Genomic DNA, 13,912 nt, shown 5'->3' with positions numbered 1-13,912 from the left:
TCCTCTTCCTCGCTCGCCAATCTTTCATGTTGCTCTCTCTCTTTTTCGAGTAATGCCCCACTCATCCCTCCATCTCCTTTTTACTCTCCATGTTCCACCTCCTGGCTGTGAGCACCAAACTGCTGCCTTAGTCCCGAAGGTAACCTCCATCCTCCTTCACCTCTCCTGGGTTCTTCTGTCCCTGCAAACCATCCTCCCTCGCCCGTCTCCCGCCACGTTGGCAGCCGCTGGGGAAATCACATTAGAAGTTTACAGTTCCAACCCCACCCCCCATTGGAGGTTTAATCCAGCAATGGGGATGGTGAATTTTGACAATCTCCTAATGGGAATGTGCGGTAAAGCCTTTGCTTATGCAAACACTTGTCTAATTTGCTGCCCTTTAAAACAGAGCGTGAGAGAGGAGGGGGTGGACTTCCCACCCTTTCTTTAACAACCACAACAGAGATCACGTGGGTTTTTTTTCTTTTCTTGCTTCAAGCAAATCAATGAAGCAAGGGAAACAAATTGTGAAACCTTCTTTAAAATGAGATGTTAATAATACAGCGGCTGTTGTGTAAGTATTCTCCTTTCGAACCACTGCACACAAAAGAGTACAATTTTTACCTGCGCAATTTTTTTTCTGATAACTACACCACATGGTGGCATTTTTACTTTACTGACTTAACATTTCTCACACATATACATATACATTTACAATACAAGCTAAACGTTTGGACACACCTTCTCCTCATTCAATGTGTTTTCTTTATTTTCATGACTATTTACATTGTAGATTGTCACTGAAGGCATCACAACTATGAATGAACACGTGTGGAGTTATGTGCTTAACAAAAAAAAAGGTGAAATAACTAAAAACAAATTTTAATTTCTAGTTTCTTCAAAATAGCCACCCTTTGCTCTGATTACTGCTTTGCACACTCTTGGCATTCTCTCAAAGATTTCACTTCACAGGTGTGCTTGAAGCTCATCGAGAGAATGCCAAGAGTGTGCAAAGCAGTAATCAGAGCAAAGGGTGGCTATTTTGAAGAAAGTAGAATATAAAACATGTTTTCAGTTATTAGTACATAACTCCAAATGTGTTCATTCATAGTTTTGATGCCTTCAGTGACAATCTACAATGTAAATAGTCATGAAAATAAAGAAACGCATTGAATGAGAAGGTTTTGGTCCTTTAAATGTTCTTTTTTTTAAATGCAGTCTTAGGGAAATTTTTGTTGTATTTTTACTTGCATGATTTTTATAATCTTTTGTCTCTCCGAACAAAAGCATCCTATCTCCTCTAATAAACAAAACATGTATTTAAAATGAAATTTCAAATCACCCCAAATCCTGTATGAACAATTTTGTGTTCCTACTGTTTAAAAGGGACAATCCTAATTTTACATCATCAGTAGGGATAATGTTTGATAAGAAATTATCGAGTTTGAGCCTATTATCGAATCCTCTTATCGAACCGATTCCTTATCGTTTCTCTTATCGAGTCCAGATAGGTTGTTGTATATGGAAAAAAAATACACAATATTTGGTTTAACAAAAGCTCACTTTTATTATATAAGAAAAAAATAAAATCTAATAAATAAATAAATATTGACTGTTACCCCCCTAAAAAAAATAAAAATAAATAAATAAATATTGACTGTTGTTACCCAAAGTATATTAAGTGGGATTTTTCAGAAAAACAAATATATACAGTAACACAAAAACAACCTGTCTCTGTGATCACTATAGGCGTATAAATAATAACATAGTGTTAAATAAAATCAGTCCCTTGGGCACAAAACTGAAAATAATACAGCTCTCCAAAAAGTGCACTTCTGCTGCTATTTCACATAACTGTTTGTTATGATGCTTTGACATTTTTGCACTTTATTTCTTTATTGAAAGAAAATTATATGAAGAGAAAAGTTGTTTGCAAATGTGCGGTTACAATGCTAAAAAATGAAAAGTTAAAGCAAAAAAAAGAAATACACTATTGAGTTAAAATCTTTCTTTATAGGGGGAAAGATGTGATGTTATGAGTTAGGGAATATAACAACTACACTACCCAGCATGCAACGGGAGTGACGTAGCCCCGAAAAGTGTTGTTGCATGTCGCCACCCGGCAGCTAAGAATGAGGTTATGAGCACGCTGTGAAAGTAAACGTTAAGAACTCAGCCAACACGCCTCGTCTGCATTATTTATAATTACACAGACAACACATATACAGTGTGATTTTGTTTTGTTTACAAGGAAAGAAAAACAAAAGTTAAAAAAGGGAGATCATGTCATATATGTTGTATATATATGTATGTGCTGCGGTTGCTTTAAGAACGTTGCGACAGCTGCCGTAAAGGAGGTGTGTTGCTAGCCTGGTTGCTATGTTTCTGGTTGGTCGTAAAAGTGTTCGTCATGTGTTTGTACCCGGCTCAAATCTCTCAGTAAAGTTATTCATTGGATTATACCTTTTGTTTTGAACTTTATTACACCTTGGAGCGCTTTTTCAGGTCCATTGTTTTCCTGCTTTCACGGGGCATTTCTGGTCGGAACGGGATTCGTTCCCAGGGATTCGAATAAAGAACCAACTCTTTTTCTTTACTATAGTGGTCTCGATAACGGGTATCGGTTCTCAAAAAGGGATTCGAGTCCGAGGACTCGGTTCTTTTCTTATCGAACAACCGGTAAAATCGGTTTCGAGTATCATCCCTAATCATTAGTGACTTTTTTTTTTTTTTGCAGGAGACAAACGCGAATAATAAGCAGGCAGGACAATGGAGCGCCATGTGCTGTTCTGACGAATCCTTTTGTATCATTCAGCATCGCTCGCCATTAAAACGGCAGCGTGGAATGTGTTGCTGCCCACACTGCTAATGTGGTTGTGGTGATTCATTTAAAAGGATTGCCTCTGTAATTATAGTTTATAACAGGAATGTTTGCAATCTGTTCCACGTTGCCACACAACACGCCGGCTTCTGCGAGGAGCTGTAGGCTGTAGGTGTAACATCTGTCTTTCAGAAGGAAATGCATACGCAACACTGACTCAATTGGAACAGCTGGGTTGTAAATACACTATGCATTGGGAACACAAGCTAAGATGTTGCTCATCTGTGTTCTGTTTTTTGGTTGTTTTTTTTTTTTCAGGACAACGATGGTGGGATGACTGCCCAGCTGCCCAGCACCATCACCTCCTTCGTGGAAACTGGTCTGAGACCAGGGGAGGAGTACACAGTCAATCTGGTGGCGCTCAGAGACCAGGGTCGAAGTCAGCCTTTTACTGCTACTGTCTCAACACGTACGTGCATATATGTGCAAATATATTGGTTGGTTTTCAGATCAACTGTACCACCGGTATATGAGCTATGTTCTCAACACCACCATCTCGTTAGGTTATTATTTAGTGCAGTATCGTAATTAAATAAAAAACACATTTTTCAATAGTCAAAACAATTTTGACAGTACACTTGCTATTAATAATAGCAATCATAAAAAATATATACAAAAATAAAGTAGTTAAAGTTAAAGTACCAATGATTTTCACACACACACTAAGTGTGGTGAAATTTGTCCTCTGCATTTGACCCATCCCCTTGTTCACCCCCTGGGAGGTGAGGGGAGCTGTGAGCAGCTGCAGTGGCCGCGCCCGGGAATCATTTTTGGTGATTTGTTTTGGTGGTAGTGTTGAATGGGTCCTCCCACTCCCTTGCAACTCACGTCATTCCCAATGTCATAACCCGCTTTTAAAAAATTTGGAAAGATTGGAGCAGGTGAAGTGAAGTGAAGTGAATTATATTTATATAGCGCTTTTTCTCCAGTGACTCAAAGCGCTTTTACATAGTGAAACCCAAAAGTTACATTCAAACCAGTGTGGGTGGGCACTGGGAGCAGGTGGGTAAAGTGTCTTGCCCAAGGACACAACGGTAGTGACTAGGATGGCGGAAGCGGGGATCGAACCTGCAGCCCTCAAGTTGCTGGCACGGCCGCTCTACCAACCGAGCTACACCGCCCCGTGAAAGGAAGTTGTGACTGTTAGAATTTTCCACCACAAGGCGGTGATATTAGTGTCAATATGGATGTCTAGTCAATCAATCAATCACCCATCCATTTTCTACCAGCTTGTCCCTATCGGGGTGGCGGGGGGTGCTGGAGCCTATCTCAGCTGCATTTGGGCAGAAGGTGGGGTACACCCTGCACAAGTCGCCACCTCATCACAGGGCCAACACAGATAGACAGACAACATTCACACTCACATTCACACACTAGGGCCAATTTAGTGTTGCCAATCAACCTATCCCCAGGTGCATGTCTTTGGAGGTGGGAGGAAGCCGGAGTACTCGGAGAGAACCCACAGTCACAGCGAGAACATGCAAGCTCCACACAGAAAGACCTCGAGCCCGGGGATCGAACCCAGGACCTTTGTGTTGTGAGGCACATGCACTAACCCCTGTAACACTGTGCTGCCAATCAATCAATCAATCAATCAATCAATCAATCAATCAATCAATCAAAGTTTATTTATATAGGCCTTAAAGGCCTACTGAAATGAAATGTTCTTATTTAAACGGGGATAGCAGATCCATTCTATGTGTCATACTTGATCATTTCGCGATATTGCCATATTTTTGCTGAAAGGATTTAGTAGAGAACATCGACGATAAAGTTTGCAACTTTTGGTCGCTGATAAAAAAGCCTTGCCTGTACCGGAAGTAGCGTGACGTCACAGGTTGAAGGGCTCCTCACATTTGCACATTGTTTACACCAGCAGCGAGAGCGAGAAAGCGACGATTACCCCATTAATTTGAGCGAGGATGAAAGATTTGTGAATGAGGAACGTGAGAGTGAAGGACTAGAGTGCAGCGCAGGACGTATTTTTTTCCGCTCTGACCGTAACCTAGGTACAAGGGCTCATTGGATTCCACACTTTATCCTTTTTCTATTGTGGATCACAGATTTGTATTTTAAACCACCTCGGATACTATATCCTCTTGAAAATGAGAGTCGAGAACGCCAAATGGACATTCACAGTGACTTTTATCTCCACGACAATACATCGGCGAAGCACTTTAGCTACGGAGCTAACGTGATAGCATCAGGCTTAACTGCAGATAAAAACAAAAGAAATAAGCCCCTGACTGGAAGGATAGACAGAAGATCAACAATACTACCAAACCCTGGACCTGTAACCACATGGTTAATGCTTTCCAGCCTGGCGAAACCTAGCAATTCTGTTGCTAACGACGCCATTGAAGCTAACTTAGCTACGGGACCTCGACAGAGCTATGCTAAAAACATTAGCTCTCCACCTACGTCAGCCCTCATCTGCTCATCAACACCCGTGCTCACCTGCGTTCCAGCGATCGACGGCGCGACGAAGGACTTCACCCGATCATCGATGCGGTCGGCGGCTAGCGTCGGATAGCGCGTCTGCTATCGGACTCAAAGTCCTCCTGGTTGTGTTGCTGTAGCCAGCCGCTAATACACCAATCCCACCTACAGCTTTCTTCTTTGCAGTCTCCATTGTTAATTGAACAAATTGCAAAAGATTCACCAACACAGATGTCCAGAATACTGTGGAATTTTGCGATGAAAACAGAGCTGTTTGTATTGGGATACAATGGTGTCCCAATATTTCCGCTTCAACCCTTGACGTCACGCGCAAACGTCATCATACTGACACGTTTTCAGCCGGAAGTTTCCTGGGAAATTTAAAATTGCACTTTATAAGTTAACCCGGCCGTATTGGCATGTGTTGCAATGTTAAGATTTTATCATTGATATATAAACTATCAGACTGCGTGGTCGGTAGTAGTGGCTTTCAGTAGGCCTTTAATCACAAGTGTCTCAAAGGGCTTTACAAGTCACAACGACTTCCTCGGCTCAGATCCCACATCAGGGCAAGAAAAAACTCAACCAAATGGGATAAATGAGAAACCTTGGAGGGGACCGCAGATGTGGGAACCCCTGGGCGACCGGTGCAATGGATGTCGAGTGGATCTAGTTAATAGTGAGAGAGTCCAGTCCATAGTGGGGCCAGCAGGGGATCATCTTGACTGGAGACAAGTCAGCAGCGCAGAGACGTCCACAACTGATGCACAAAGGAGTGGTCCACCCCGGGTCCCGACTTTGAACAGCTAGCGCCTCATCTGTGGTCACCTGATAACCTCTCCAAGCAGGAGAGGGGGGCAGAGCAGAAAAGAGACGGCAGATCAACTGGTCTAAAAGGGGGGTCTATTTAAAGGCTAGAGTATACAAATGAGTTTTAAGATGGGACTTAAATGCTTCTACTGAGGTGAAAGTGAATGTTGTCTGTCTCATTGCAGATTAGACAAACTGCCTTCTCCTTACACTGAACCAAAAACAAGTCATATGTCCACTGATGTTTAAAAACTCTTCACTCGCAATCTATGTTACGTTACCTCAACGATTTCGCTTTTTTTTTTCCTGGTGCACTAATTGACTGAAAGAATGCGCAGTTGCCGCGTGCTCGCCCGACACTGTGGCGCGAGCGTGATGACGTCACTTTATCGATGGGAAAATGCCTTTTTAGACAATATGATTTGACTGAGCGGTTAAGAGACCCCGAGAGTATCAAGCGGTAGAAAATGGATGATGGATGGGCTGGAAAGGACAGATTAAAAAAAATAGAATAAAACAAAACAAAACAAAAAAAAAACGTTTTTCTTTTTTTAATGTGGACTTCCCGCGGGCCAGATTTTGGACGCTGGCGGGCCGTATCTGACCCGTGGGTTGTAGTTTGGGGACCAATGCTGTACAGCATATAGTACTAATTTCTATAACAACAAAATCATTTTTGATGATACATTGGCTAGTAATATAGACAGCAATACAAAAATGTATAAAATATACAAATAATGCAATAAGCTTAATGGTTATAGCCGTGACAATCCCCTAATCACCAGCATTAACAGACCTAAACTATTGATCAACCAACCAGCCCACCTGCAACGTGTCCTCATGAATTGAAGTGATACAGTACATTCCATACAGTGTCAGTCAAGGCAATGTCTTATCCACGTTGCATACAACACAAACACGTACACTGCGGAGGCGCAGCCATCTTTCTCAGTGTAAATCTCGCGCCAGGCCGTACCCATATCCGCAGCAGGTCTCCAAGGTGAACAGCCTCTGGCATGTTAGATCAATATTCTATTCAAAACTTGTTCATAACATTTTTAAACCCTGATGTCTGGAGCGAAAACACCATCAATATCCTGTTGAGACATTGTCTAGGTCATGAGTTGCAATAACGTATCAATGAATAAGTCATGCCACCGGCTCATTAATGTTTCACCACAGCCCCGTGACAAGATACCTTATTGGATAACGTAAGAAAGGGGGAGGACATATTTGAAGCCACTTAGTTATTTATGAGATCGATTTACTCCTCCTTGGAGACGAACAAAGTATGATGAGTAGAGCTGAGGGTAAAACTGGAAGAACAAGAAGAAGAAGGGACAGCTGACGTGGTATATATGTTTTAGCTGTTCCCTAGTCTTAAGTCTTTAGTCGTCCCTAGCTTGCTGTTTTCTAGGACACGGCCCCTGGGTCCACTTTGCAATAAGGCTGGACCTGCTCTGCCATGTGTCAAACTTAAGTACTTGTTTCCATTTTGGAAAGCTCAAAGATATACTGTACGTGACTCCCTATTTGCACAATGTGTGTTCTCCCGTGGGCCAGCAAATAAGATGCTATCAGAGCACAGTGTAGAAAGAATATAACTATTGCAAGAACAACCCAAAACAACATGATGACACGCATGTCGTTTATTGCAAATTTAGAGGCATATTTGATCCAACTACGTCTCACTTTGAAAAGGGATTGTCCAGAGGGATTGAAATTCTGTGCAGTCTTTTCTGGCATTCTAGTCATTTCTGTGCACGCTGCTCAGTGTGGTGTCTTATCTTTTTAAGTGTCTGGGAAACTGCATATCTTCAGATGAGATCTCTCACGTCTGCCTCTGTCTTTACCTGTATTTGCTATGGCCTTTTCTTTTTTGCATTTTCGCCAGAATGGTTATGGCCAAAAGTTAACTTTTTAGTAGGGATAGGTAAATGATGCCTCAGTGAGTGTGTGGCACACTCAAAAGCTGGTTTGACACTGACACTGTTTCAGTGATTCATAATGGTCATCCAAATATATAATGGGTTACAAAAGTCACTACATTTGACCTGCGAATACAATTAAAAGTTTATATATATATATATATATATATATATATATATATATATATATATATATATATATATATATATATATATATATATATATATATATATATATATATATATATATATATATATATATATATATATATATTTGTGTGTATATATATATATATATATATATATATTTGTGTGTATATATATATATATATATATATATATATATATATATATATATATATATATATATATATATATATATATGTATATATATATGTATGTATATATATATCAGACTTGTGTATTTTTATATTCTTTTCTGCAAAGCATTTTTTATATGTATATATATGTATGTATGTACAGTATATATGTATATATATATATATATATATATATATATATATATATATATATATATATATATATATATATATATATATATATATATATATATATTATAACAAATTGCTTTGCAGAAAGTAATATACAAATACACAACTCTGATTAATGACCCAAATAGAAGAGAACAGAAACAGAAGAATATTTACCCTATTAGTTGCTATCAAATCAAAATGATACCACCCATCAGAATGTTTTCCTTTTTGTAATTCCATCTAGATTGATTATGGAGGGGAAAACCGATGTCAAACGTGACACGCCACTCTGGCAACGTCATTTAGTATGAGCTGTCATTCGTGAGCCGACAAACTGATAAACACAGTTTGTGGCTTTGCAGTCCTACGACACAACAGCTGTATCGGTCACATAATTATTTTTCTTAAAGTGACCAACACATCGAGGGAGACACAGTATCACTCTTTGTGTTTCATAATGCATCAATGCTTCAGTACTGTTTGACCCATCACTCCTTTTTAATATTACACCTGTTTTACTTGCTATATGTCATTGTATACAATACCAGTCAAACTTTTGCCTGGGACTTTATTTAATTCAATATGTGTAATTATTATATATACTGTATGGACACATATAGGCCTCTCAATGACTGTTATTGTGCTGGTTGAAGTATTTCTTCTCAGTATCATAACAGCTCTCAAGTTGTACCACAATAGAGCAAAACAAAACAAAACTTGTCCGGGCATTTCCCCTCTTGTAGAGGATGATTACATTCGGTCTGTCACCAGGCCCTCAGACTAAAGCTGTCCGAAATAAGTATGTGAGCATGAACGGATAAAGCCTGCTCAGTTGAAAGACAAGACGTGAAGTGAAGTGAAGTGAATTATATTTATGTAGCGCTTTTACATAGTGAAACCCAATATCTAAGTTACATTTAAACCAGTGTGGGTGGCACTGGGAGCAGGTGGGTGAAGTGTCTTGCCCAAGGACACAACGGCAGTGACTTATGGCAGAAGCGGGGGTCGAACCTGGAACCCTCAAGTTGCTGGCACGGCCACTCTACCAACCGAGCTATACCGCCCCAAGACGTCTTCTAAGACATTCTGAACGGTCCAGTTGTGATTGAATGCCCTAAGAATATATGTGGTTGTGTAAATTATCACACTCCTTTCCAGTATTTGGTAAAAATAAATTGCACTATGTTATGTCTTTAAAGAATAGTTCTAATTATCACATTTCCTGTAATCAAATCAAATCAAACTTTATTTATGAAGCACTTTTCATACATAAAAGAAATGTAACCCAAAGTGCTTTACAGACTTAAAAACAATGCCCTGATGACCCACATCCCCCATCATCAATCACATACACACACGTACACACGCACGCGCATGCATGCACACGCACACACACACACACACACACACACACACGTACACGCACACACACGCGCCCTCGCATACAGATGAATGCATGGCTGAATACAGAGGAGCCAGGTAAAGAAACCCCATCACATCACAAAACTTCCCCCCAACCATGACCGATAATCCCTGATGCAGAGGGATCATCTGAGGAACGCTGGAAAGTGAAAATAATAAAACATGTAAACAAGTAAGAACAATGAGTAAGAATATAGAACAAAATACAAGTAAAATATATTATGAAGATAATATATATATATATATATATATATATATATATATATATATATATATATATATATATATATATATATATACCGTAATTTCCGGACTATAAGCCGCACCTGACTATAAGCCGCACCAGCTAAATTTAGGGGAACATACAGATTGCTCCATATATAAGCCGCACCCGACTATAAGCCGCAGGGTTTTGATGTGTAATTACCGTAGTATATAGGGGTTCCTGCTACCACGGAGGGGATTGTCGGGACAGAGATGACTGTTTGGGAACGCAAAGCGTCCCATTTATTAACAATAAATCTTTCAATCATTCAATCAAACTTTCACATCTTTGACATGGCGAACAGCATTCGTGCAGAGTACAAATAATACAACGGTGCAAAGTAATACAAAGTGCTCACCTGTACGTTATCAAAATAACAAGCCTACCGGTATATGAAAAGTCAGTCTTTAATCATTGTGTCATCGTCTTCCTCCTGCGTACTAAAACCACCGAAATCCTCTTCGTCGGTGTCGGAGAAGAACAGGCCGCAAATAAGCCGCACCCTTGTATAAGCCGCAGGGACCAGAACGAGGGGAAAAAGTAGCGGCTTATAGTCCGGAAATTACGGTATATATATATATATATATATATATATATATATATATATATATATATATATATATATATATATACATTAAATATGTATATATATACATTAAATATGTATATATATATATATATATATATATATATATATATATATATATATATATATATATATATATATATATATATATATACACATTCAAAATATAATAAATAAATAAATAGAACTCCATAAAATACAGCATTACCAATAGGAATAAAGAGTAAAGTACGAATTACTTCGATAAAATTAATAACTTTTACGTAAAGGCCAAATACAAAGGTGGGTTTTAAGCCTGCTATTAAAAACATGAATGGTCTTTGCAGCTCAGAGGTCCTACGGCAAGTTGTTCCATAGACCGGGCTCATAATAGTGAAAAGACCCCATCCTGTTACTTTTTGTCCTTACTTTTGGAATAAATAGGAGACAAATGCTGAAGGATCTCAGAGTCTGCAAAGGTTCGTAAGGTATAAGCAAATCTGAAAGATAAGAAGGCCTAATACCATAAAAGCATTTATTCATAAACCATCTGAAAAACCTTGAAATCAATCCTGAAACACACGAGGAGCCAATGCAGTGACGTGTAATGTGTAATGTTCTAATGCCTTGAATGTGAAAAATCCCTTCAATCATCAATCAATTAGAGTTTATTTATACAGCCCTTAATCACAAGTGTCTCAAAGAGCTGCACAAGCCACAACGACATCCTCGGCAATCCCTTCTTGTTATCATTCACTAGTGTTTGTCATCATCACACCTACTGTGCTCTTCTCTCTTAGGAAGGGATTTGTTTCTTAGAAATTAACATGAGTAGAGATAACCATGGCTCTTTTATTTATGTATAATTGCACTCCTTTTATTGTCTCTCCTGGTGTCAGTGGCGGCTTGCCAGCCTGTCAGGAAAAAAAATGCCAGGAAAAGCTACTGTTGGACTCCAGCAGGCCTCTATTGGAGCAGTTGTATGGAAATATTAATAATTGCCAAATACCTTTGTGTTGCTTGAAAATGTACGTAAAATAGCTTTTATTCCTGAATGATAAATGTTTGTCAAACCTCTCAATTCAAAGCTGAAAATGTATACCTTAATGAAATGTTGACCATTGTGGTACTAAATATACGCAAAAGCCTAAAAATTAAAAGGTAAATAAACTACACTTTTTTTTCCCTAATTCATCTAATAAATAACATGCAAATCACGACAACATTTTGGATATAAATGTCAACAAATACCAGCTTTGGTCGATATGTTGTGTCTAATTGGCCACAACATATTTGTTTTGCAGTGATCGATGGCCCCACTGAGCTGGTGGTGCGCGATGTGTCCGACACCGTCGCCTTCTTAGAGTGGACCCCGCCAAAAGCCAAGATTGATCAGATTATGCTGCGTTACGGCCTCGTGGGAGGGGAGGGTCCGCGGACTACATTCCGCCTCCAGCCCACGCAGAGCCAGTACACCCTGCAGGTGAGTAGGGGAGGTGGTGTGGGGGTCATGTGGTGCAGTAATGTGATATTACTAGGGGTGTAACGCTGCAATCATAATCATATTTTTTAGGTACTGTACAAAGGCATACCGAGTTTGCACACAGTGTAGTCACATTTAAACAGATACAAGACAACATGTACATGTACATATTAGTACATTTTTCTTCAAGGTGTCAGCAGTATATCTTTATACTACCAAAAGGGGCACAAAGTGATATAAATTAAATAAATGAATACAATTTAAACTCTAAGGCTACCTGCCACAATTAAAATGTGTTAATCTTATAGACAATTTTATTGGTAGTATTTAAAATAGGGTATACTAATAGTATAGTATATTTTATAGTCAAGCAATTTAGAGCAATGATAATTTTATTATCATTAGCATCTTTGAATATTTCCATCATATTTTTTTAATAAATTGTATTCATAATTGTTAACACAATCGTGTTTTATTGTCAATGTTATCCTTCAATATTTGACTTAATGTTGATTTTATTCTCTCTAATTATGGGTCCAAGCGCACGTTTACATAATCCTGGCACTATTAGCTATTTAAGAGGTTCCCGCTTTGTGAAGCACTTCAGGCTGTATAGGATTAGAGGTTATTATTTTTAAGAGTTGTACTTTAAAGGGGCCCTATTATGCAAAACCAACCTTTCTAACCCCATGGTACCTGCTTATGTGTATTTGGGATCTGCATAAGTTCTGAAAATGTGGATTCAAATCATGGAGGAATTGCAGAAATAATTATAAAACAATCTTGCCTTCCTCTTTACTTCCTCCAAACAGTACGATTGAAATGTGTCCGTCCTTTGACGGATACATGGTAAAGGGTTGCCCAAATGTATTTGCGTGAGTCCGCTATTTTATTTAATATTTTTTTGTAGCCCAAACGACAAAACGCCCATGACCATGCCGAAGACCGAAAATGCTTTGTTGTTTGTTTTAATTATCACAAGTCACTACACAAACTTTCAACCTCATCTGAGGTAAGAAAGTGCCTTACTTTTAACTTTTATTATTCGTGACAATGCACCTTCAACTCGCAAGAGGCCTCAAAGCACTTCAGAGTCCTGCTTCAGAAACCTGTGCCAGAATGAAAATGAATTTTCCAAGAAACTGATTTTAATGGCGGGCTCGGTGACGACTATTTATCATGGCAAAGGAGGAGACTGTGAAACAGTAAGTAATAGCAGTAGGTTACAAATGTGTCAAAGATACTTTAGCAATGTTAGCTTGGTCTGTTGTGTAGATAGCTTAGCCTTATAATGTAAGACAACTGTGTTAGCGCCCTCCGGCAAAATAAAGAATGATCACCCTTAAAAATACTTCTAATTGAACCAGTTTCTACCGTGTTTGGCAATGGACAAGTAAGTTATATATAATCTGTTATAGGGTTGTACGGTATACCGGTACTAGTATAGTACTGTGATACTAATGAATCATATTTGGTACTATACAGCCTCTAAAAAGTACCGGTCCCCCCCAACCCCCTTTTTTTAACGGGCATGACGGCGTGTCGTCGTCACGTTGTGACATTGCTGGTTTTACGAGCAGAGGAGCATGTTCGGCAGCGCACAATCACTTACAAGCAGACAATGTGTGTAGACAGAAAAGGGAGAA

The 13,912-nt window shown here is 39.0% G+C and overlaps 1 protein-coding gene across 1 annotated transcript in view; it reads left to right on the top strand.

Annotated features, from left to right (window-relative positions):
• Positions 1-13,912, top strand: part of tnr (tenascin R (restrictin, janusin)) — a 435,043-nt gene that overhangs the window by 306,534 nt on the left and 114,597 nt on the right. Inside the window, exons 15-16 of the mRNA XM_062022570.1 lie at positions 3,119-3,269; positions 12,088-12,266. Of these exons, the coding sequence (XP_061878554.1) occupies positions 3,119-3,269; positions 12,088-12,266 (330 nt within the window). The remainder of the gene's footprint in view (positions 1-3,118; positions 3,270-12,087; positions 12,267-13,912) is intronic.

Source organism: Entelurus aequoreus, linkage group LG16, assembly GCF_033978785.1.
Source record: "Entelurus aequoreus isolate RoL-2023_Sb linkage group LG16, RoL_Eaeq_v1.1, whole genome shotgun sequence".
Classification (NCBI taxonomy): Eukaryota; Metazoa; Chordata; class Actinopteri; order Syngnathiformes; family Syngnathidae; genus Entelurus; species Entelurus aequoreus.
Note: the sequence above shows the minus strand (reverse complement) of the source record. Positions and strands in the feature narration are given on the sequence as shown.